Source organism: Panthera uncia, chromosome D1 (assembly GCF_023721935.1).
Source record: "Panthera uncia isolate 11264 chromosome D1, Puncia_PCG_1.0, whole genome shotgun sequence".
Taxonomy (NCBI): Eukaryota; Metazoa; Chordata; class Mammalia; order Carnivora; family Felidae; genus Panthera; species Panthera uncia.
The window spans coordinates 3,326,727-3,351,055 of record NC_064808.1 but is presented as its reverse complement, the minus strand read 5'-3'; the positions used below and the strand labels follow the sequence as shown (position 1 = coordinate 3,351,055).

The 24,329-nt window shown below is 56.1% G+C and overlaps 1 protein-coding gene across 1 annotated transcript in view; it reads right to left on the bottom strand.

Annotated features, from left to right (window-relative positions):
* Window positions 1-11,384: 11,384 nt before the first annotated feature.
* The window catches only part of MRPL21 (mitochondrial ribosomal protein L21), a 151,234-nt gene continuing 138,289 nt past the window's right edge, over window positions 11,385-24,329 (bottom strand). Inside the window, exons 2-8 of the mRNA XM_049641794.1 lie at window positions 24,205-24,315; window positions 19,887-19,944; window positions 17,731-17,816; window positions 16,409-16,572; window positions 13,940-13,992; window positions 12,876-12,979; window positions 11,385-11,499 (exon numbers count right to left, since the gene is read on the bottom strand). Coding sequence (XP_049497751.1) covers window positions 11,435-11,499; window positions 12,876-12,979; window positions 13,940-13,992; window positions 16,409-16,572; window positions 17,731-17,816; window positions 19,887-19,944; window positions 24,205-24,304 — 630 coding nt within the window. The 5' untranslated portion in view covers window positions 24,305-24,315 and the 3' untranslated portion in view covers window positions 11,385-11,434. The remainder of the gene's footprint in view (window positions 11,500-12,875; window positions 12,980-13,939; window positions 13,993-16,408; window positions 16,573-17,730; window positions 17,817-19,886; window positions 19,945-24,204; window positions 24,316-24,329) is intronic.

Genomic DNA, 24,329 nt, shown 5'->3' with positions numbered 1-24,329 from the left:
TCCCTTCCTTCCTCCTTCCCTTCTTTCTTTCCTCCTTCCTTCCTTCCCCCATCCTTCTTTCTTCCTTCCTTCTTTCTTTCTTTCCTCCTTCCTTCCTTCTTCTTTCTTCCTTCCTTTCTTTCTCTCTCTCTTCCTTCCTTTTTTCCTTCATTCTTTCTTCCTTCCTTCCTTCCTTCCTCCCTTCCTTCTCCTCCTTCCTTCCTTCCTTCTTTCCTTCCTTCCTTCTTTCCTTCCTTCCTTCCTTTCTTCCTTTCTTTCTTTCTTAGACAACAACAGGCCCAAAATGGAGTACCTTCACTCTGGCCCGCCAAGACTTCTTACCTAATCTGACTGCGGTTTCAGCCTCTCCCAGGCCTGGGGCTTGAAACCAAAGGTCTAGAATTTCCTGGTCACACTAGTGAGCTCATCTGCTTGATAGACTCCCCCCAACCCCGCCCCCACCATTCTCTGACCCTGCACCCGAAAGGGAGGTGACCTTGCCTGAAACAATCCTTTCCTTTCTTTTGCTAATATCCTCCTTGTCCGCCTGCTCTGTTTCTGCCCCTGAAATCCTATAAAATCCTTCCGTTTTGCTCAGATCCTCAAAGCTCCTCTTTACCTGCTAGGTGACCTGCTTCCCAATTCATGAATTAAATCTGTTGAATAAAGCTGATTAAGTCTTTAAATTTGCTCAGTCTCGGGGTGCCTGGGTGGCTCGGTCGGTTAAGCATTCGACTTCAGCTCAGGTCGTGATCTCGTGGTTTGTGAGTTCGGGCCCCGCTTCGGGCTCTGTGCTGACAGCCTGGAGCCTGTTTCAGATTCTGTGTCTCCCTCTCTCTCTGCCCCTCCCCTGCTCACGCTCGGTCTCTCTCTGTCTCTCAGTAGTGAATAAATGTTAAAAAAAAAATTAAAAATGTGCCGTTCCATTTCTGTTACGCTCCCAGGTAGGCCAGTGTGTGTGTTGTAGCTTTTCTAAGCTTCAGGCTTATTATCTGTAAGGTGAGGATCACGAAACCTACCTTGCAGGATTTTTTATTTTATTTTATTTTGAAAGAGAGCTGGGAAGAGGGAGAGAATCTCTAGCTGTCTCCACACTCAGTGTGGAGCCTCACCTGGGCTCGATCCCCTGACCCTGGGATCTCGACCTGAGAGAAATCAAGATACTCTACCCCCTGAGCCACCCAGGGGCCACCCCTCCCCCCCTTTCTAAATATAGTTAACCCACCCTGCAGGATTATAGGATTGTTGTGAGAAATCCATGGGCGTGATGGTTGATTTTATATCAGCCTGACTGGGGCGTCCGGAGACCTGGGAAAACAACGTTATTTCTGGATGCGTTCTGCAAAGGTGTTTCCAGAAGAGATCAGCCTGTGGCGGTTAGAGTGAAGAGGGTGGCCCCATGTCCCCAGGGATGCGGGCGGACACTGTCCCATCCTCGGGGGCCTGGATGGAACAAGGGGGCCTGGATGGAACAAACCGGCACAGGAGGGACGAATTTGCCCTCTCGGCTTGGGCTGGGGCCTCCACCTTCGGTCCCCGGACACTGGCCTCTCCGGCTCTCAGGCCTCCGGTTGGCTCTGGAATCACTCTTTCCAGGGTGTGCGGCTTGTACGTGGTAGAGCACGGGTCTTCTCCGCTTCCCTGCCCGTGTGAGTCAGTCTCTCACAATAAATCTCCTCCCGTGTGTCTCCGCATATCCTGTGGGTGCTGCTTCTCCGGAGAGCCCTGACTCCCACGGCGCGCCCATTTGGTGACGTGCAAAAGGGCTGTGGTGCAAAGGGTGCCTCCTTGCCCTGAGAGACGCACTCGGGCCAGACCCTGGCGGCAACTTCCAAAGATATTCTGTGTTGTGACGCACACCGACTTGTCTGCAATTCTTTTCCCAAGTGAAATGGTGTCTGAAGACGGCTAGCTCAGGGGCGCCCGGGGGGCTCCGTCGGCTGAGCGTCCGACTCTTGATTTTGGCTCAGGTCGTGATCTCACGGTTCGTGGGTTCGAGCCCCGCGTCGGGCTCTGTGCTGACAGTGTGGAGCCTGCCTGGGATCTTCTGTCTCCCTCTCTCTCTGTTCCTCCCTCACTTGTGTGCCCTCTCTCTCTCAAAATAACTAAATAAATGTTAAAAAAAAAAAAAAGGAGAGAGAGAGAAACAACCAGCATAAACACCTGAATGTGCCCGGCCGAGGACGTCCCAGCTCTGCGTCTGGGTCACCAGTACTGCGTGGCTGGGACCCTACACAGGAATTTGGTTTCACCTGTGTGCAAATATTTTTCGAGCATAACTGGTCTGAGAAATCAGCTTGCCAGGCAGGCCTCTCTTTAAAACCAGCATTCATTCATTCATTCATTCACTCATTCACTCATTCATTCTTCCTTTTATTTACACAGAGTTCACGTCATATTTTGTGGTACACCCTTCATATGACTCCATGGGGTTTTGACCATTTCGCAGACAAAAGGAGTGAGGCAGAGACAGGTTAAGCAACTTTGTCCGAGCTCCCATGGCTCACAGGGGCAGAGCTGGGATGCCAACCCCGAAGGTACCCTCCAGCGGAGACATGCAGCCCTGGGCTCCACCAGCCCAGGTCGGGGAACGGCTTGTCACCTTGTCCCGTGTGGGGTGCCGGGCCAGGCTTTGCGCAGGACGCTGAATCTACGATTATGTTGTCCTTGTTTGCGAGGAGCTCAGCCCCCCTGGCGGATAAACAAAAAGACTTGGGGAGCTTCTGAGTGAGCGTGTCAGTACCTGGAACGAAGGGTGAACCCCGAGGCCGGGAGACCGGCCCGACGGCTCGCGCAGTGACCCAGGCATCGGCTTGCCACTGTGGGGCCAAAGGGAACAAATGGATGTCCCAAAGGAGGGACAATCCAAGCGCTGCTGTGAAGGTTCAAGGGCAGAACTCCTGAGCCGTTGGTTCGAGGAGGAGGAGGAGGGGGAGGGGTGCGTGATGGTGCCCGTCCCCGTCGGGTTCCTGGAACAACACGTGGCTGGGGGCCCAGCCACGGTCCCCAGATGATTTCAGAAAGAACTCCTGATCCCGTTACACGGCCCCCCCGGGGCTGGCCTCCTGTCCCTGCATCTGAAAGGTGAGTTTCATCACCAAAGAATGTACTATATTGGATTCAAATGCACGTTCACTGGGTTCCACTCGCCCCCCTCCCCCTGCTGTCTGTGGGCGCATTTGGGGTTAAGGGATCGGCAGGCATGGGAGTCAGGAGGAAGGAACAGAAGTTGGAACCGGAGTTTTTGTTCTTAGCCGCCCCTAGGATGTCTGTCACGGGAGAATTTAGATCCATGCGCCTCGAGGTGACGTCTTAGCAGCTCTGTCTGGCAGGGACTCGAGGCAAAGGGTGACAGGCTGGCGGGTGGGCCTCTGGGGCCGTTGGGTTGGCTCATTCATGACTCCAGCCAGCTGGCGCTGGGCGATCCCTGGAGGGGTGTGGGATGCCAGGGCGAGGAGGAACCGGGTCTCTGGGCAGCTGGCTTGGCCTTTGAAGGAAAATGTAACACATGTGGATCGAGTCCATGGCTAGACCCGGGCAGGGCCACAGGCTGGGAGCCGCGGGGCATGTCCGCAGAGTTCAGGGCTGACCCAAGGATGTGCCTTTGGTGTCCCCCCCACCCCCGCCCCGTCTTGACCACTGTCTTGGGCTTGGGTTCCTGGGCCTGCTGGATGAAGGTCCCGCAGACCGGGGATGGGGAGCGGTGGGGGGTTCACACGATTTGTTGTCTCCCGGTGCCGGGGGCTGGAGTCTGAGATCACGCCGTGGGCAACGCCACATTCCCCCGCAGGGGCCGGGCAGGCGTGTGTCCCGGGGCCTCTCCCCTGACTCCTGGTGGCCCCTCTGCTTGTGGCTGTGTCACATGGTGACCTCGCTATGTGTGTCCACATGGCCCCTTTTCCCCAAGGACACCGGTCACGCTGGATCAGGGGCCACCCTAGTCCAGCGTGACCTCATCTGAACTCATCACGTCTGCAATGATGCCGCCTCCGAGTAAGGCCGTGCTCTGAGGTGCCACGTGGGCCGGAGGGGGGACACAGTTGAACCCGTGACGACCACCCACCCCGTGTTCTTTTGGCCTCCCTTCTCCGTGTTGGTCCCGGTGGTGGCTACACCTGTGTGTGTGTGTGTGTGTGTGTGTGTGTGTGCCCTCGGGGTGGGCTGCTTGAGGCTGGGCTTTGGCTTCCCCTCCAGTAGCCTGAGGCCCGGGACTTGGCTCCTGGGTGACGAGAGGACGGCTGGGCCCCTTGGGAGCAGAAGCAGCGCGTGGCTGCGGTCAGAGAACCGTGTCCTGATAGGTGGCTCTTCCCCGTGTGGCCGTGAGCAGAGTTGAGGAGACGCGCCTGCCCACAGCCTCTCCCGTCCGCGCGCAGCCCGAGAGGCCAGCTGCCTTTCCCAACCTCTGTTCACGTCCGGATCGCAGATTCCCCGACAGGTGTTTCCCGAGGGGCCCCCGCGTGCCAGGTCCAGTCGCCACCCGGAGCCCTCGAGGGGCTCCGCTCTGGGAAGCCGGCCCAGCTGCGATTTGTTCGACGCGGGCCCCGGAATGCGGCTCGGGCGCATCCGGTAAGTAGCGAAGCGTCTTGAAACTCAAAACGCATTTGCGTCAAAGCCCGTAATTTACTCTTACCCCGGGGAGGAAGATTTCTGCTCCACGGTCCAGCTTTTTGTCTCGGACTCTCTGGGTCTCTCGCACGACACCGGGTCTCATTGTGGACTCAGAGATGGAGGAGTCTCCCGGGATGTTCTGCGTGCGCGTGCGTGCATGTGCACGTGCTCGTGCGTGTGCGTGCATGTGCGCGCGCACGCACGTGCTCGTGCGTGTGTGCATGTGCTCGTATGTGCGTGTGTTCATGTGTGCGTGCGTGTGCACGGGCACGTGTGTGTGCATGCATGTGCGCGTGTGAGTGTGTGTGTGGGCATGTGTGTTTGGCATGTGCTTGTGCGTGCGTACATGCGTGTGCTTGTGCGTGCGTGTGTGTGTGAGTGGCTTCCCCAAGAGCAAGGAGCAATGGGCAGTGCTTTGCCGAGTGCTGAGCATCATCACACATGGGATTGTATTGAATTTGCACAAGTCGGTGAGGGGTGGCTTGCTCTGAATTGTGTGTGGGGAATAGAGGCTCCCAAAGTTTCTGTTTTGTTGGTCCGAGTGTATGTCAACTGTGTCTCTGATTTTCTGCATTTCTTTTTCTTATAAAACATTTTTTTTGAAGGTTTATTTATTTTTTTTCAGAGAGGGAGAGAGAGCGTGAGCAGGGGAGGGACAGAGAGAGAGGGAGACTCAGAATCCGAAGCAGGCCCCAGGCTCCGAGCTGCCAGCACACAGCCCGATGTGGGGTTTGAAAGCACAAATCATGAGATCATGACTTGAGCCGAAGTCGGACGCTCAACCGACTGGGCCACCCAGGCGTCCCTATTTTCTGTATTTCTGAGGCTCTGGCAACAGGGGCCTTGCTGACCCTGGAGGGACAGCCCCTCCCAGGGTTAGCGATTCCTAGAGACAGCAAATAACTAGCCTGAGAGGGTGACTTTCAAAGGAGCCCACGCAGAGCCCTCTCTCCCACCTGTCTTACTGGGGTCTCACCCTCAGGACCACGGTCCCGTGCCCTGATCAGCCCAGGGCAGGTCCCAGACAGCCGGGACAGAGGCCTTGAAATTATCCAAACTAGCCAAGCCCCCGCTTGTTCATTCCGCCTGCCTCTTCCTTCCCTCGAAACCACAGTGATGGTTCCTGCCCCCAGCCCTGTCTCCCTCTGCCTCCTGACCGACCCCCGTGCTTTCCCGTGTGGCCTCCTCCTCTCGGGCTCTGCGAGCCGCAGATCTGTTGTCCTCACTGTACCTGAATGACAATGAAAAACCTAGATTTAAAAAACAGAGGGGTTGGGGCGCCGGGGTGGCTCAGTCGGTTGAGCGGCCGACTTCGGCTCAGGTCACGATCTCACAGTCTGTGAGTTGGAGCCCCACGTCGGCTCTGGGCTGACGGCTCCGAGCCTGGAGCCTGCTTCCGATTCTGTGTCTCCCTCTCTCTCTGCTCCTTCCCTGCTCATGCTCTGTCTCTCTCTGTCTCAAAAATAAATAAAAACATTAAAAAAAAATTAAAAAACAAACAGAGGGGTGCAGAAGAGGGGAGGAGGGCGGTGGAGCAGAAGGGTCCCAGGCTCGTCTGGTCGCATGGACACGACTAGATAAGCCATCGGGTCATTCTGAAACTCCCAGAAATTGACCCGACAGAGCAGACTTCACAGCTGCACAGAGAGAAGAATGCTTTTTGCTGCACAGAATCCCACCTCGCGTATTTTATTGCACAGAAAGCGTAATGCAGAATTTAACAAGCCCAGTTATAAAAGACTTACGCCAGATGCAAAAGAATAAATAATCAATAAGAGATACAACAGAGGGACGCAGCTCCCTGCCGGCCAGGAGAAGACGTTCACATAGGTGACCACCTGGCACAGGCGTTGTGGTCCTGGGCAAGGGTACCGAACGGCCAGGGAAGGGGTCGTCGTGTCCTTCTGGATACTAATGGCCCAGGCCAAGTGCCTCCTTGAGGCCAATAGCACTGTGGCCCCATTTGGCCGAGGCTCGGGAGGCGAAATCGTTTGCCCATCAGAGCTGGGACTCTGAACAGGGTCACCTGTCCTGAGGCGGTGGAGGAATGCCACCAGAGAACCCCATACGGCCCCTGCAGAGTGAACACGGCAAACTCATTAATGCTACGTGTCGTTCGTACAGTGATGTTAAAAATCTGATATAATTGGGGAGGGCACGGGGGAAAAACAGGTGGGCTTTCGGGGGGAGGGAAAGGTGGTGTGGGGGAAAGGAATTTTCTGGGGTGACGGAGGGCTCTGAACCCCGGTCTCAGATCCTGCCCCCTGAAATAGCCCCACTTCTAGAATCTTCTCTTAACATCCTAGGATTTTTTTTTTTTTCCCCAGTTCAAACATTCCAGGAGAGAGAACTCCCCAAGCTGAGCTCCAGGAAGTTCCGGGCAGCGGACAGAGGAGGGGCTGGGGGTGTGTGCAGAAGGAGACATACTTGGCTTTCACATTGGGCATCAGGCTGGTCAGGAGAACAAGTTCCCTTAGGCTCCTTCGGAGACTTGGACGGTCTCCTTAAGGAAAACATTCCTTATCGGTGGAAATACCGGTTTCATTTCAAAGTATGGGGTTGACAATTCAGTAGAGTCTTCCCTGGAAGGGCAGGCAAATCACGAGACGCCACATGTCTGCACTGCATCCTCCTGTGAGAAGAGTCTTTCCTCGGGGCGCCTGGGGGGCTCAGTCAGTTATGCATCCGACTTCGGCTCAGGTCATGATCTCACGGTTCATGAGTTTGAGCCCCACATGGGCTGTCTGCTCTCAGCATAGCCCATTTTGGATCCTCTGTACCCCCCTCTCTTTGCCCCTCACCTGCCCTCTCTCTCTCTCTCTCTCTCTCTGAAAAACAAATAAACATTGGAAAACATTAAAAAAAAAAAAAAAAAAAAAAGAAAGAAATTGGGGCACCTGGTGGCTCATTGGGGTTGAATGTCCGACTTCAGCTCAGGTCATGATCTCGTGGTTAGTGAGTTCGAGCCCCGCTTTGGGCTGTTTCAGATTCTGTGTCTCCCTCTCTCTCTCTGCCTCTCCCCTGCTCTCACTCTGTCTCTCTCTCTCAAAAATAAATAAGCATTAAAAAAAATAATAAGTAAAAAAAAAAAAAATAATAAGTAAAACGATCCTTTTAAATTTTTAAAAAATGTTTATTTATTTATGGGCTCTGTCCCTCAGAGATCATTCCCAGAGACAACCTGTTAAACTGCTGACCCTGAGGTCTGGTGAGGAGCCTGGGGGCGGGTAAGACCCCCCACCTCGCAGTTCTGTTCTGCACACGGAGCCCAGACCCCTTGGCCCTGCCGAGAGCGGGGCGCTGCCTGTCGTGGCGGCCTTCAGCCGGAGGAAAGAAAGAAGAAACCTGGAGGGCGTCTTTCAAGGACATCAGGCGGCCTGGGTTTCTGTGTCTCCAGTCCCTCCCGTGTGGCTGCACAGGAAGCGGGTCAAGGTGCACCCAGCCTTCCAGCTGCTCGGCTCTTGTCTCCTGCGGCCGCTGCTGTGCCCGCCTCCACGGAAGTGGTCCTCGGGCCCAGGTGTCTGAGGCCCTGGGTGTGGGGATGCCGGGAGGAAAGGTTCTGACCCTTGGGGTCCCGGAGCCATGTGCAGACAGGTGAGCTCCGTGGGCACCACTTTATTATTTTAGTTTTTTTAAGATAAGTGTACTCTTTTTGATATATATAAAGTTCATCCATTTATTTTGGGAGAGAGAGAGCATGAGTGGGAGAGGGGCAGAGAGAGAGAGAGAGAGAGAGAGAGAATCCCAAGCAGGCTCTGCACTGTCAGCACAGAGTCCAATGCGGGGCTCGAACTCACAAATGTGCCATCACGACCCGAGCCGAGGCCGGACTCTCAACCACTGAGCCACCCAGGCGTCCCCCTGGCTGACCCTTGTAGACATCGCTGAGTCCCACCTGGACTTTAATGCTTCCAGGGCTGTGTCTTTCCGTGGCTCCCGTGGACGCTGGGCCCCATCTCCTCCACAACCTCCCGGGTCATAAGCCTCGATGGTGAGTAACACAGAATCTCATCCTTATCCTGGAGCTGGCTGTCCAGGGAGGGGGGAAGGCCAGCGAGAAACCCGGGACAAATAAATACACATGTGCTGACCCCGGGGAGCAGACAGGGAGCAGACAGCGACCCAGGGGAGGGTCCTCCTGAGATGAGATGGCCTGGCAGCCCCCTCCGAGCTACGGACGCAGATCCCTTGCAGCCGGGAGTGCGGGTTAGGGCGGGAGTCATAGCCCTTGTGCCAAACCCCTGGGCCGTCCTGCCTCCCAGTGTCCCCTTTCATGCTTTTCTTAGTCTGCCCCCCCACCGCGTTCTCAGGACATTCCTGGGAGGCTCTGAGAGGGTGAGCAGACTCTGCAGGCCAAGGTGGGTGGAAGGAGCAGGGGGCTGGGTTAAAGGGAGGTGAGGCAGGCAGGTGCTTGGCCACCCCCCCCCCCCCTTGCTCCTGGAGCTGCAAGGTGACCCCGTGGAAAGAACGGAAAGCTGGCCTAGGGGAGCAGGGAGGTGCTGCGGGCCCCCCCGAGCGCCCTACCAACCCTGGGGGCGGCCTGTGGCGTGGCTTCCGCCCCAGAACAGCACAGCTGTCGGGAAGGGCCTGTAAGGAAAAGTTCAAACTCTGCAAAAATACAGATGTGGATCTTTTTTTTTTTTTCAATTAAAAAAAAAAATGCTTGTTTATTTTTGAGAGAGCAGGAGTGGGGGAGGGGCAGAGAGAGACGGAGACCCAGAATCCCAAGCAGGCTCCGGGCTCTGAGCTGTCGGCACAGGGCCCGACGCGGGGCTTGAACCCACGGACCGCGAGATCATGACCTGAGCCGAAGTCAGACACGTAACTAACTGAGCCACCCGGGGGCCTACTATCTTAACCATTTTCAAGCGACAGTTCGGTAGCATTAATGATTTTCACAATGGTGTGCAGCCATTACTGCCGTCTACTTCCAGGCTTTTCCATGACCTCAAACAGAAACCCTGTACCCAAAAAAAAAAAAAAAAAAAAAAGAAACCCTGTACCCATCCAGCAAGAACTCCCCATCTCCCCCCCCCACCCGCTGCTCTCAGCCCCCGGGAACCTCTACGCTTTCTCTACAGATTTGCAAATTCTAGACGTTTCATACACGTGCAATCGTACGGTTTGTGTGCTTTTGGGACTGGTGGCTTTCAGCATCGGGTGCTCAAGGTTCACCCGTGTGGTGACAGGTCAGGGCCCCGTCATTTTTAGGGCTGTACGACATTTCACTGTGTGCCCACCGCCCACATCTATCCACCCACCTGTTGACGGACACGAGTTCTTTCTGCATTTTGGCTCCTGTGAACAGGCCTCGTCCAGTTTTTAAAAGGAGCAAACTTTCGCCAGTTCAGCAGCAGTATGTTCAATGCTTCGTGGGCACCCGGCCAGCTCCCCAGAGCGGGGGTTCCGCCTCTTTCTAGGTGGTGCGTGTGGTCACTTCTCATCGTCCGAGTCCTCACAGCCGTCCAGCGAGGCGGGCACCGCACGCCCGGCTCCGTCTGGCTCCAGAGCCGAGCGGTACGGCCGGAATTGGTTCCGCGTCCCGGCGCGTGGATGCGCCAAAGGCAAAGAACGTGGAAGGCGGATCCCGTCCTCAACTGTGTCAGCACGAGGACGGTCCTCAGAAGTTCCTGGCGTGGCCTCGGCGGGAGTGCACCCCACGCTCTGGGGCTGCCTCCCGCCACCCCTCACACCCAGCATCACGGGGGGGGGGGGGGGGGGCCTGCTGCCCACTCGCGCGGCCCCATCCTGCTGGGCTACGCCCCCTGCTGTGCACGGAGGGCATTACGGGAGGGACAGCCCCCCCAAGGGCTGCCGGCATGGGGGGGGCTCCGCCTACAGAGCTGTCTTCTTCTTTCCCTCCCCTGCCCACCCCCCTGCAGGGAGGACCTGACAGGCGACTACCCCCCCTCCCATGACTCCCCGACCCCCCAAGCAACTCCCCAGGACTCCTGCCGAAGAAAGCATTCACTTCGGTTCCACAAAAGGTTGTATTGTGCGACTTACAAGCCCTAACTGTTCTTTGGGAGGAAGGCCCTGCCTCTGGGAAGGACACAGAACAGGGGACCTTGCCATCGGAGAGCCCCTCTCCCCCACTGGCTCCCCGTCCCGGGCCCACTCTGGGTTCAGGACCTGTCGTCCCTCCTTGCCTGGGGGGTTAGCTGGCCTGACTCCCAGCACACAGATCTGGGCGGCCCCAAAGGCTTCTGGGACAGGCGGCTGCTTCCAGGACCCACTTGGGAACCCCTCCCGCCCCTCACCGCTCCAGGCTGCCCACTGTCCCTCCTCCCGTCCCCGCTGCCCCGCCCTTGGTGAGAGCGCCACCCCCCTGCACCGCAACCCTCCTTTCCTGCTGGACCGAGAGCAAAGGACAAGAACAGGGACTCTGGGCCCAGAAGGTTCAAACCCCAGCTTCTTGAAAAACCCAATCACTAGACACAGGTATACTCGGAGATGGGGTCCACTCGCTTTCTGTCCACCCATCTTGCCCAGAAGTGGAAGCCGGACTGTTTCTCTTGGCGTGGGCTCCCGGGTCCCGGCTGCGCCCCCCTCCACACCCTCGGGCCCCACCGCCTGCGCTGCGGTGGAGGACAGCCAAGAGAACCACGGTGTCCCTTGCACAAGCCTCCAGGCTGCAGCCCCGGGAGGGCCGTGCTTGTAATTCTTCCCGAATTCCAGGCTTCTCTGGCTCCGGGAGGCTGGCTGCTTAAAAAACTATGCTCACAGACGGGGGTTCAAGCTACAATGGCCTGTCACGGGCACGCGGAGATTTTACGTCACAACTCAGAAACCCGGTCTCCGGAAAACGGGAGTTTATTTTTATACTCTGTAAATAGTAGCTTCGCGATCAGCACAAACACGGAGCGATCTCAATGGTGTTCACCCGGAGGACAGTCTGTGGGTTCACGATAACTGGAAAAGACAGACAACAGGGTCACCGCTCGGCCACGGATTCTGCCGCTGTTCGCGAGCTATAGTGAAACCCTGCTGCTGGGCCACCCGAACTTTCCATGGGGTTGGCCTCACACCGGCTCTCCCCGGGCGGCAGGCACGTGTGGGCCCCGCCGGCCACCTGCCGTGAGCGCGTCACGGCGGGTGCTTTCCTCTCTGCCCACACGGCCCACGGGCACCATCAGACACAGCAACACCAGGGCGGGGAGGCCAGGAGCGTCCTGGCCTGGGGGCGGACGGCCCGTCTGCCCGAACCTGGGGCTACCTGATGGCGGCAGAGTGTAGGAGAGGCTCCTCCTGGCCTGACCTGCGGGGAGGCCGGCCTACTGGTTCGGGATATTTTAGCGACTCCCGACTATGAACAGCTTAGGCAGCCCTTACGGCGTCACCAAGGACCGTGGGCGCTATGCGCTCCCGGAGGCAGGATTCCATAGCCCGCGCGTCCCAGCCACGAGGAGCCCCCACCTTGTCAGTTAACCGGGCAACGGAAGGTGGCCGTGGACTGGGGCAAAGAAGGGTGACGTGTGGGGGTCAAAAAGAACGGGGCGGCACGGGCCAGGCCTCGGCTGGGCGCTCCCCCAGGACGGGGGGGCAGAGAGTGGGTAGTGCCAGCTGGACTGAGACCTGCCTGGGGCCTCCTCCCTGTGAGCCCAGGTGCCCCGGTGCCCTCTACCCTGGATGCGTGGAGCCCGGCACCCACACCAAGAGGCTGGGCGGGGAAAGCCGGCCTCCTGCCCTTGCTCAGGGGACGCTCTCGCCTTTCTGACCCCTCGCATCGCACCCTCTGCAACACTGCTGCAGCGCGCTCCAAAACGCCCCGGGATGAGGCCTCCTCTCCCCTTCCCGCTCACTGGCCGCTGAGCCCACCCCACGGCCCCTCTGTTCCCTCACGTGCTGCTCACGAGCCCCTGCCTGTGCACCCACGCGGGGGACACGCACAGGTGACACGCACGAGTGAGGCCTCTGCCGTGAAGTCACCCCTCAGACTCGCTGCTCCCAACTCCACCCTGGGTCTCCCCGACCGCGCCAGGGTGCCTCCTCCCTGCGCGGCTCAGGCCCTGCCTTGTCCCGTCGTCCTCACGCGGCAAGCCGCCCGAACCGTCAGCACGCAGCTCCCCCTGGTCCACGGTGGGTTGTGCTTCTTCCCTCTCCGATCTCTGACCTCACCCCCTGCCACCTGAGGGGAGCCTGAGGCTCCCGGGCCCTCCCTCTGCACCCCTCCGCCTGTCCGTCCCCGTCAGACCTGTGAGGCCGGACAGAGCTCCCTCCCCGGGGTGTGGCCGCTGTACCCTCGGCGGAGCACGAACAAGGTGCCAGCCACACTTTCTCTAACTTACCTTTCTTCCTCCTGTAGTTTTTCCTTCTCTGAAATTTCATATTGATTTTTGGCCATGATTCTGTCTTTTCAATGACTGTGGCTTCTACCCGAACGAGATCCTTCCTAGAAGACAGAAAATACCCTTTTGATTATTTTTCAAGCTTGCTAATGCTTTCTGTAAGAATTTCCAAAATGAAGTTTTACTGTTTTTTGTGTGTGTGTGTCATAAAAGTGATAGGTCCTTTTCCCTGCAGACATTTTGAAAAGCACCTAGCAGCCTGATCAAGATCAGTGCAGAAAGGACAGGGCTGGGGGGACTGGCAAAACACGTGAAGAGGGATAAAGTCCCAGTGATGAAATAAATCAGTCATGGGGATGTGACTACAGCAGAGAATACGGTCAATAATGCTGTAATCGCTTCGTGTGGTGACAAACGGTGACCAGGCCCGTGGGGGGCGTGCACTCTGCAACGTACGAAGGTACCATACACCTAAAACGAACGCCGTGTCGTATGTGAATTATACAACTCAACACCATAAAAAAAGAACAGCATCAGGGTGCCTGGCCGGCTCAGTCAGTGGAGCACATGGCCCTTCATGTTGGGGTTGCGAGTTCGAGCCCCACGTTCGGTAGAGTTTACTTAAAAAAAAAAACACACAAACAAAAAGAAAAAAAGACAACAGGGGCGCCTGGGTGGCTTAGCAGGTTAAGCGCCCGACTCTTGATTTTGGCTCAGGCCACGATCTCACGGTTTGTGACTTCGAGCCCCTCGTCGGGCTCTGAGCCGACAGCAAGGGGCCTGCTTGGGATTGTCTCCCTCTCTCTGCCCCTCCCGCTGCTTGCACGCATGCGTGCACCCTGTCTCCCTCTTTCTCTTTCTCAAAATAAACAAACATTAAAACAAAACAAAAACAAAACAAAACCAGCAAGAAGATCGCAGCATAGTCCGGCAACAAATCGTAAGGGCCTATGCTGTAATAAGTTAGTAACGGGACAACGGTGTGGTCCGGGGATCCTCTGCCTGGCGACCCTGCGGTGGCCCGCGTGGGTCCTGGACAAAGCCAACGTGAGCGAGCGTGTTACCCGAGGAGCGGCTTGCCAAGTAACGTGAAGTTGTCGGCTCCCACCAACAGCACCTGCGGAGCGAAACAGACGCGTTACCGGCAAGTGACACGAGCTCGTCGATCAGGCGGCGACACAAACACCCTGGAGAACGAGACAGTGTGCCGATGGCATGCCGCCGACCAGGCTACCTCATGAGTCGGTGCCTGGGACGGGAGCCGCTCAGGAGCTGGCGAGCGGCAGCCGGGGCAGGAAAAACCAAGCCCTCGACCCGGTGATTGTGCACCCCAGGCTGTGTGTTCGCCGTCTCTGCACATGGTGGCTCTTTTTTTTTTTTTTTCCTTTTTGGGGGGCGCCCGGGTGGCTTGGTCGGTTCAGCGGCCGACTTCGGCTCAGGTCGTGATCTCGCGGTCCGTGGGTTCGAGCCCCGCGTCGGGCTCTGTGCTGACAGCTCAGAGCCTGAAGCCTGTTTCGGATTCTGTGTCTCCCTCTCCCTCTGCCCCTCCCCTATTCATGCTCTGTCTCTCTCTGTCTCAAAAATAAATAAAATAAAACGTTAAAAAAAAAATTTAACTTTTTATTGGAAGTTATGACATAGACAAGGAGAAAAATGCACAAATCATACTGGGGTACTTTTTTTTTTTTTTAAGTTTACTTCTTTATTTCAGAGAGTGCAGAGCAAGCAAGGGAGGGGCAGAGGGGGGACGGGGAGAGAGAATCCCCTGTGGGTTCCACACTGCCATCAAGGAACCCCACGTGGGGCTCGAACTTACGAACCGGGAGCTGAAATCAAGAGTCGGATGCTTAACCGACTGAGCCCAGCGGGGGCCTCGTTCTGTGGCATCTTTTGAAGCAGCTCGTAATGCTAACCCTGCGCACTCAGGTTCAAGTGTATTTTCTGAGGACTGCGGAATCCCATCCAGCAGCCTTTCTCGGCACGGCCAAGTGTGGCCTCCCAGGAAGACCTCTTTGTGCTGCAAGGGCAGGGGTTTTTATTGAAGTTGGAGAACCATCTGAAGTTTGACTGGTAAGAAAAATACCTGAGCGTATGAAACTTAAACATCTAAAGGCAAAAAGCGTCTTTTGTAGCAGTGTAAACGGGCTCTTTATGCCAAACGATGACAATCAAAAAACTTTCACAGTTACTTCAAGGACGTGTTTCCTGCTCCTAGAGTCTAGATTTCCTAAGTTAGGAATAAACAACCCGCGTTAGGTGAGGCTTTCATCTATGTTAACGTGATGTTTGAGAACAATGTCTTTGGGAGGTGCCTGGCCAGCTCCGTCGGTCAAGTGTGTGAGTCTTGATCTCAGGGTTGCGAGTTCGAGTCCCATGTATAGAGATTGTTAAAAAAACAAAACAAAGCAAAAAGCCTTTTTAGAAGCCTTCATAGATATACTCTTAAAGGCTCCCGTTACTTTAGACATCACAGAGTAAAGCCGCTCGTGCTCACGAGCTCATGACCGGCCACTGTGTCATTAAGGAGAGGAGAGTTCTGAGGGTTGCTGATGTCCAAAACAGTTAATTAGTCCAGCTCTGGGCTCAGATCACAGGCTGGGAGAAGAACTTCTTAGAAACAGAATTTAATGCTCTGCTTGGTGTAACACATAAAGAGCCTGCAATCACAAAGGAAGAAGTCTTAATGAAAAAACCAAACGTGTTATGGTACATTACGCTAACAGTTAAACCTATCCTACAAAAATGATCTAGTGCAGAGAACTTAAATTTTATATACTTTTATAAAGAGAACAGGCCAAAAACAAATAGAGCCGCCCCAAACAGCAAACAGAATCCTAAGTGATGAGTAGAAACACTTCACAGACAGAGCAGTGTAGAACGGCCAGTAAGATCAATCAGTCCCAGGGAAATGCCTTTGAATCCAGTCCTCTCTGTTTAAAAGCCATCAGGGGTGCCTGGGGGGCTCAGTCTGTTCAGCATCTGACTCTGGATTTTGGCTCAGGTCGTGATGTCATGGTTTGTGAGATCGAGCCCCACGTCGGGCTCTGTGCTGACAGTGTGGAGCCTGCTTGGGATTCTCTCTCTCCCTCTCTCCCCTGCTTATGCACGTGCTGTCTCTCTCTCTCAAATATTAAAAAAAAAAAAAAAAAGAAAAAAAAAGCAGCAGCCATCGATTCGAAGGCCAGAGTGGTGTTCCAGCTGAAACATTTCTCCCGTAACATGGGGTTGAAAGTCTACGTGTTCACCTGGACGCCCATTATGTTCTGTGGGAGCACGTTATGGAGACGGGAGACGAATCAGCACACGTACTTTCCTCTGCGGAACGTGCTGCCTGCCTCCCTGTGACAGGGTCTCCTGGGTGGGGGTGGGGGGGGGCAGCTGCCTGCCCCTCCCTGCCCGCCACCCCCGGGAAGGATGCTGCTCTCCTGCCCCATGGGGATGCTTGCCTTCACCCGCCGACCCAAGGGAGCCTCCCCAGGGATGCGCCCGGGGAGCGGGATGGCACGTCTGGTGACTGTCACTGATGGTCTCACCTTCTCCAGCCGGATCCTCTCCCCACACGCAACGTCTAATTCATTGTCAATTAAAATCAGGTCCTCGGAGGTCACCTTCCACTGGTGGCTGGCAAAGTGCACCACGGCGAAGAGCCTGCCGTACTGGCCGGTGGCGATCAGCTCGTTCACCTTCCCCACAACCTCTGGGGGGGGGAGGGGAGAGGGAGAGTCAGGACCGGGCCGGGTCGGTCAGCTACTCATGACCGGGACGGCAGCCGCTCCACCCCAGCCGCTGTGACCGTGGTACAGGACCACGTGGCCCCTGCTCGCTCTCAGCGGGACAGGAAGCTTCCCCGGCAGCTGGCACCCTCGAAAGGGGAGCTCACAGCCGGGGGCTGCTTCCTCTCCCTGCTACGGGCAGTGTCAGCCCACTGTTCCCAGGAGCACAGGCACTCGGGGCACATGGGGCTTTTCCAGACCGAGTCCCCAACCCCACACGATACCCCGCTCTGGCCTGAGCACTGTCTCTCTGACTCTGGGGAGGACAAACCTTCACCCTGTTCGATTCCCCGTCTTTATTAAGAAAAGGCCAGAGGACTGGCAAAGCGAAAGGAGAGGCCGTTTTGCAGATAAGGAAAAGCTAGAATTATGCCGCATAGCGTCGGGGTCTACCTGGAAGCTTCTGCCCACACAGCTCCCTGCTTCCGCCGCCCCGGCTCGGGTCACAGCCCCTGCGGAGCCCTGACCCACCAGCCTGTGCGGGGCTGGGTGCGCGGGGGAGGAAGACATCCTTCCTGCCCTGAAAGCGGGAGTCCAGGCCGGAAGCCGCACCGAGGAAGGGCAGGACGTTGTTTAGCTGGCGCGGCATCTCAAAGACGCCACCCGCTACCCTGCGTGTCTAGCTCTGTAAAAGACACCGAGGGTGCCGCGCCCCCTCATGGCAGCCACGGCGGCCGGCCACACCGTCCCTCCTCATGGCCACAAGCCCCGGGCGGACACCCGTCCCGACACCCCGACGGTTTCTCCAACGCCCAGGACGGCACGGGCTCCCGCTGTCCGCCGTGCACCCTGTTCTGATCGCGGACAGATCTGTCCCTGACCCCGTGCTCCTACCAGCGACGGGAAGCACGGATGGCCCGGGGGCCCCTCCCTCACTTACGCAGCCTGCCCTGAACGTGCTCGGTGCTCAGGAGTATTTGCTAAGTGAATGACGGTTTAACTTTTTGTGCTCGGTGGCGAAAATGGGCCTGAGCATTCACACTGGGCCTCAGAGCGCCCGGCGACGCGACGTCCTGTCTGCGGCCAGGTGACCGCCTCTGTCAGGGAGGGGGGCACCGCCCTCCAGCTTCTGCCCCCGTTACCTGCGTGCTGTCTGGTCTCCTCAGCTGGGTCTGGCAGAACAATTTCTGGCCAAGGCGGTGAACTCAGCGACGTTTCAGGAACGTACCTGTAAAACGTTTTCACAAGTGTGTGTCACCGTTCAGAATCTGTGAGACGGGGCTGTGCTCCCAAGCCCGGGGGCGGAGGGGGGGGCACGGCAAGTGCAAACTCACGGCCGTGCTGCCACGAGACGACCGAGGACAGGCTCCCGCACAGCTTCCTGGAAGGAGCAGGGATCCAAGGAACACCCACTAATCACTTGTAATTAAAATGGAATTCCGACCATCTTATTCCAGAAGATCCCCTCCTTGGAATAACCACGCCCCGGGCCGGTGGCCCATCCAAGGAAGCCGGGCCCTCTCAGTGTCCCCAGGGCACACGTGCTCGGAGGTATGGGCTGCGGCGCTGTGCTCTCCTCCCCCCAACACTCCACAAGAAGATAAGAAGCTCTCAGCGCCTCCCCCCCCAGTCCACCGGGGTCCTGTGTCTCATCTTGGCACTCGAGGGCCCTGAGGGCAGGACTCTAACGTCAGGACCGTTTCCCATGCTCTCGCCCTTCCCCGCCAACCCGAACCTCTAACTCCCACCCGGCAGGGGCCTGCTCGGCCTTCATGGGGGGACAGGAGCCAGGCAGGCCTGCGTCTGAAGCCCAGCTCTGCCGCCGGAGTAACGCGACCCTGGCAAGCGTCTCACTAGCCTGCGGGCCGGTTTGTCTCACTGAGCAAATGGGAATAAAAGCCCCTCCCCCCACCCCGGGGCCGGGCAGGGTCAGGAGGGTCAGTGTGCCCGGAAGGCTGGGCAGTGGGGACGCGCTCAGGAGCAGGGGCAGTGCCGTCGCGCGTCTGTCCTGTGCCACAGCCAGGCGTCTGCCTGTGGCACAGGAGCCGGGAGCACCGGGCCGGGAGCCTGGAGGCAAAAGAGGGCCGCAGGGTCTTTCTGACTTCCCAATCTACTTCTGCCTCCAACTACTGTCGCCTGCAAAGAGGGGAGAGCTCGGGAGAGCCCAAACTGAATTATCAGAAGCGTCTTAGAGCTTCTGTCCCTTTGCTGCCAGACGGTGACAGGTCGGCGTTTCTGCTGCAGAGCTCCAGCAAGGAGAAAAGGCCACTCGACAGGCAGAGCCGCCGACCGCGCAGCAGGACCCATGTCGCCGGCGGTCAGCAGGTGCTCGACACAGACCCGCGAGTCAAATGCTCTCCGGGACGGGGTCCGCTGGCCACAAAATTAAACCGGGCTCGTCCGTTGTGCTGACCTTGGAGCTCCCAGAGACACGTCCCGGCTCTGCAGCCAGGCAATGACCTCTGATGGACCCGGAGGCGCGGAGTCTGTGCGCGGGAGCCCTGGCCCCCCGGCCGGGTCGGGCGGCACCCCACTGCAGACTGGCGAGCTGGAGGCCCGTGGGGAAATAGGAAGAATCAGGCAAATTAACTACAATCCCCCTTCAGGGGCTCTCTCTGTAAGCGGATTCTGTCTTTCGACTTCTTCTCAACGTAAAGAGAGCCCTGAATGACTCCATTTCTGAGATCCTGTGACGCAGGGCAGCTGACACTCTGGGACAACTCCCCGTCCGACAGGCACTGCCCTAAGCTCTTTAGACGTGGAAATTTACTGAGTGCTCACAGGACTCCACCGAGATGGACACGAACATCACTCCCATCTTGCAGAAGAGGAAACGAAGCTCAGAGTGGACCACCCGCCCAGGGACCTGCCCCAGGCTGCGAGGGGCGGGGCCGGGATAGGAGGCGGGGCTTCCTCGCTTTTAACTGCCACTAGGGCGTGACTTTGTCAGATTCACTTCGCGGAGTTTTCCCCAAAGCGTGATGCTTTAATACTGAATACACTCTTCCCAGTGGTATTTAAGCTGTTCCTAGAAATTCTGATACAACCTTCCATACTCCCAGTTGGAAGTCTCTAACTCGGAGTTAAAAACTTTGCTTAATAAAACACAGCTGCGTAAGGCCCGGGAGCACACTCGTCTTCGGGTTTCTCGATGCCCCATCCACACTTACGTCGAAGGTTTTAGAAAAACACTATCAAAAAAGTTACATCTTCTCGAAAACACACGCACGTGCAGTTTTGGCTTTAGAACGACAGTCCCACAAACGAAGGGTCGCCCGAACCCACATTTGGACATTACCCTTGTGGAACTGAAGTGCTCTGTGAACCGAACCTTCGGGAAGCCGACCCCAGGGAAGCTGAGGGGACAAGAAAAAGGGGTAGTTACTGGTATGAAATGCCACAGTTCTTCACAAAGCTAAAACACACAACGCTCTTGCTGGTGACCGAGTCAGACCACCACACTATCACGTGCCTGTGGAATAATCTAGCTCACCGAAGCTAAAAGAACGTCACTTAGTTACTGCTTGTGTGTGTCGAGATGTGCTCATCACACCATCGGAAGTTTTCAAGCAATCTCTACACTCGATGTGGGGCTCAAATTCACGACCCCGAGATCAAGAGTCACAAGTCTCTTTCTTTTTTTTTTTTTAATTTTTTTTTTCAACGTTTTTTATTTATTTTTGGGACAGAGAGAGACAGAGCATGAACGGGGGAGGGTCAGAGAGAGAGGGAGACACAGAATCGGAAACAGGCTCCAGGCTCCGAGCCATCAGCCCAGAGCCTGACGCGGGGCTCGAACTCACGGACCGCGAGATCGTGACTTGGCTGAAGTCGGACGCTTAACCGACTGCGCCACCCAGGCGCCCCACAAGTCTCTTTCTGACGGAGCCAGCCGCGTGCCCCTGAGCGCATCATTGAAAAGAGCCCCAAACCGGAATCCCTCACCCACGAATCCACTCCTCGACCACCAGGTGCCCAGCAGGTTCAGACGCTGTTCTGGGCCTCCAAGACGGCCCGAGGGGCTACTCTCACCCCTGTACTGTCCCTCTCAGATGGAGCCGGTCTCTGTGACCGATGGCACATGGCATAAGTGATGTCGCAGAACTTCTGAGATTAGGTTATAAAAGACTGGAACTGAGGGCTCCTGCCGACAGGCAAGGAGTGGGATTGGAAATGGACTGTCCTTGGGGTGCCCGGGTGGTGGCTCAGTTGTTTGAGTGTCAGTTCACGATCTCACGGTCCGTGGGTTCGAGCCCCGTGTCGGGCTCTGTGCTGACAGCTCAGAGCCTGGAGCCTGCTTCGCATTCTGTGTCTCTCTCCCTCTCTCTCAAAAATAAACAAACATTAAAAAAAAAAAGAAAAGAAAAGAAAAAAAAAGAAACAATCGTCTAGCCCCAGCCGACAGCCTGACTGCCATCTAATGAGAGCCAGAACCACCCAGCAAAACTGCTCCCGCACTCCTGACCATCCGAAACGGTATGACATAAAGTTAGTCGTCTTTAGCTGCTGGGTTTTGGAGTAACTTGTTATGCAGCAGGTGACCAATACACCAAGGGACAAAGGCAGTCACCCCCTACTGAGTCAAGAGCCTGGAAATCAGATGCAGAGCTTAGGAGCAAAAAGAAAAGAGCAGCGACTCAGTGGCCGTTGAGGGTTTATTTATTCATTTATCTCTGAAAATGTTCTGTTATTAAAGTTCTTTTGCGGGGGTGTCTGGCTGGCTCAGTTGGTAGAGCGTCTGACTTTTTCTTTTTTTTTAATTTAAATGTTTATTCACTTATTTTGCAAGAGGGAGGGAGAGCACGAGCCGGCAAGGGGAGGAGAGGGAGAATCCCAGGCAGGCTGCATGCTCCATGCAGAGCCTGACGCGGGTCAAACCCACGAACTGTGAGATCGTGACCTGAATGGAAATCAAGCATCGGATGCTTTTTTAAAAAACGTTTTTAAAGTTTATTTATTTTGAGAGAGAGAGAGTGAGCAGGGAAGGGGCGGGGAGGGAGAGACAGAGAGAGAGAGAGACAGAGAGAGACAGAGAGAGAGAGACAGAGAGAGAGAGAGAATCCCAAGCAGGCTCCCCGCTGTCAGCACTGAGCTCAATGCAGGGCTTGAACTCTCGAACTTGAGATAATGACCTGAGCTGAAACCAAGAGTCAGATACTCAACCAACTGAGCCACCCAGGGGACCCAACGTTTTTTTTTTAAAGTTTTATTTTTATTTTGAGAGAGACAGAGACAGTGCACGTGGGGGAGGGGCGGAGAAAGGGAGAGAGAGAATCCCAAGCAGGCTGCACGCTGTCAGCCCAGAGCCTGATTCGGGGCTGGGTCCCACAAACCGTGAGATCGTGACCTGAGATGAACTCAGGACTCGGATGCTTCCCTGACGGAACCACTTCCGTGCACCAGAGCAGACAACTCTTGATCTCAGGGTTGTGACTTTGAGCCCCATGTTCGGCATGGAGCCTACTTAAATTAAAAAAAAAAAAAAAGTTTCCTTTGTATCTTCTTTTCTGTTTTTGTTATGAACACACATTGGCCTTTGTCAAATATCTCCTATATCTATTGACGCGTCTTTTTTTTTTTTTTTTGAGCTATAATTGACATCCCATAAGATTCACCCTTTCGTAGCTACCTGTTAGCAGGTGTTCCCAACTATGGGTCTCTTGGGTTGGTTTCCTCCTCTCCTCTGCTACCTCGCTGCGCCTGGGGTTCAGATCTTGGACTTTCTCTCTCCTTTATCTACGCCCACTCGCCTGGTGACTGCACTTAGCTGGATGGATTTGAGGACCACCAGTATGCTTAAGGTGCAGCCTGGACCTGACTCCCACTTGACCATCTGCCATCACCACTTGCGAGTCTAACAGGCATCTCGAAACCTACAAAGGCTCCAGGTTCCCCCGAGTGCCTGCTTCTCCTCCCCATCTCACGTGACCACAACTTCATCTCTCCCGGTGCTCAGGCCAAAAGTCTCCATCATTTCGGACCCTTCTCTCTCCTGCCTTCACAGCTATTGGCAGTTCCTCCTGGTTCTCCTCTTCAAGAGATCCGGGTTCTGACCACCTACGTTCTCCAACCCACCCCCACCTCCCGCCTGAACTACCACTAATGTCCTGCTCTCCCCATTACCTCCCTTCTCTGCACAGCAACTAGAGTGATCCTGCTATAACCTAGGTCGGATCCTGTCACTATTGTGCTGAAACTCTCCACGAGCTTCCTATTTCATTCAGAGAGAAAGCCAAAGCCCTTGCAGTGGCCTGCAGGGCACGGGCAGCGTGATCCCCTCTGTCTCTCTGAGCCCATCTCGTTGTTCATTCTGCACCCGCCGCTCAGGCTGCCTGGCTATTCCCATAACATGCCAGGCCCATGCCAAGCACATGCCCACCTCAAAACCTGTGTTCCTTGACTGTTCTTCCCCTAGAACCTCCCTCCCCCGCAATCCACAAGGCTAATTCCCTTCTTTTCTCTGGGTCTGTGCTCAAACACTATCTCAGTAGAGAGGCTTCCTTGACCATTCTATTTAAAACCGATCCCCTCCCTCCCAACCTACGCTTTCTTTTTCTCTGTAAGACTTACCAGCTTCCAGCACACTATGTAATGTGTGTATTTAAAAAATATTCTTAAAGTTTATTTTCTTCAGTGTCCAAGTGGGGTTGGGCTGGTGGGGAGAGGGGGTTGGGGGGAAGAGGGAGGGAGAGAGGGAGGGAGAGAGACAGAGACAGGGAGGGGGGAGAAGCAGGCAGGAGGGGGAGATGGAGAGAGAGAGAGGCAGAGAGGGAGAGAGGGAGAATCCTAAGCAGTCTCCACTTAAAGCCAAGTTTCACCAGGGCACCTGGGTGGCTCAGGTCATGATCTCACGGTGGGTGCGTTGGAGCCCCACTCGCGGCTTGCTGCTGTCTGCTTGTCAGCACAGAGCCCACGTCGGATCCCCTCTCTCTGCCCCAACCCCGCTTGCACTCTTTCATCAACAAACAGTTAAAAAAACAAACAAACCCGCATCACCACATCTAAAAAAGAGAACAATTATTTAATACCGCCAAATGCGCATTTTATCTAATTTTAAAACATGTTTAAACACTCCCCCTCCCCCCCCCCCAAATACACACTCCAATCATTTCAGGCAAAAATACAGTGTTTTTGACGAATGCAACTTTTTTTTAGCCTCATAAAAACCCAGGGCCTAAAATGCAGCCATTGCTTTTGCTGAACGGGTTAAGATTCGGCAAGGACCTTCACCATTTTCCAGACGGGGACAGGGAAGGTTGGAAGAGGGGCTCGTAGCCCGGGGGCGATGGTAAAGCACAGGCGCCTGGAGGTCTGTATCTCTCTTCCCCCACCTCCCCGCCGTGTGACCCTGGGCAAGTTACCTAAGCTCTCTGAACCGAGCCTCAGTTTGCCCCCCCCCCCCCGCCCCCGGTAACACCGGGCCTGCAGAGAAGTTGAAGGGCTGCGGTCAGCAGCTAAGCTCCTAAAGGACCCGGGATCCGAACCCTGGTTTCACCCACCGCAGAGCCGGTGCTATATTCGCCGCATCAGGGACAGCGGTCAACACCGAAGGCACCGGGGCGGACACAGACACGCGCGCCCCGACCCCTCCTCTCACCCCGCCGCCCGGGTCTCACCCGCTCCGGGCCCCGACGCGCTCAGGACGCTGCGGCTGCAGGCGGACGCCAGCCGCCCGAGGCCGACCCGCACGGCCCGCGCGGCCATGGCCGCCGCCATCTTCCCGCGGCCTCGGCCGGAAGCG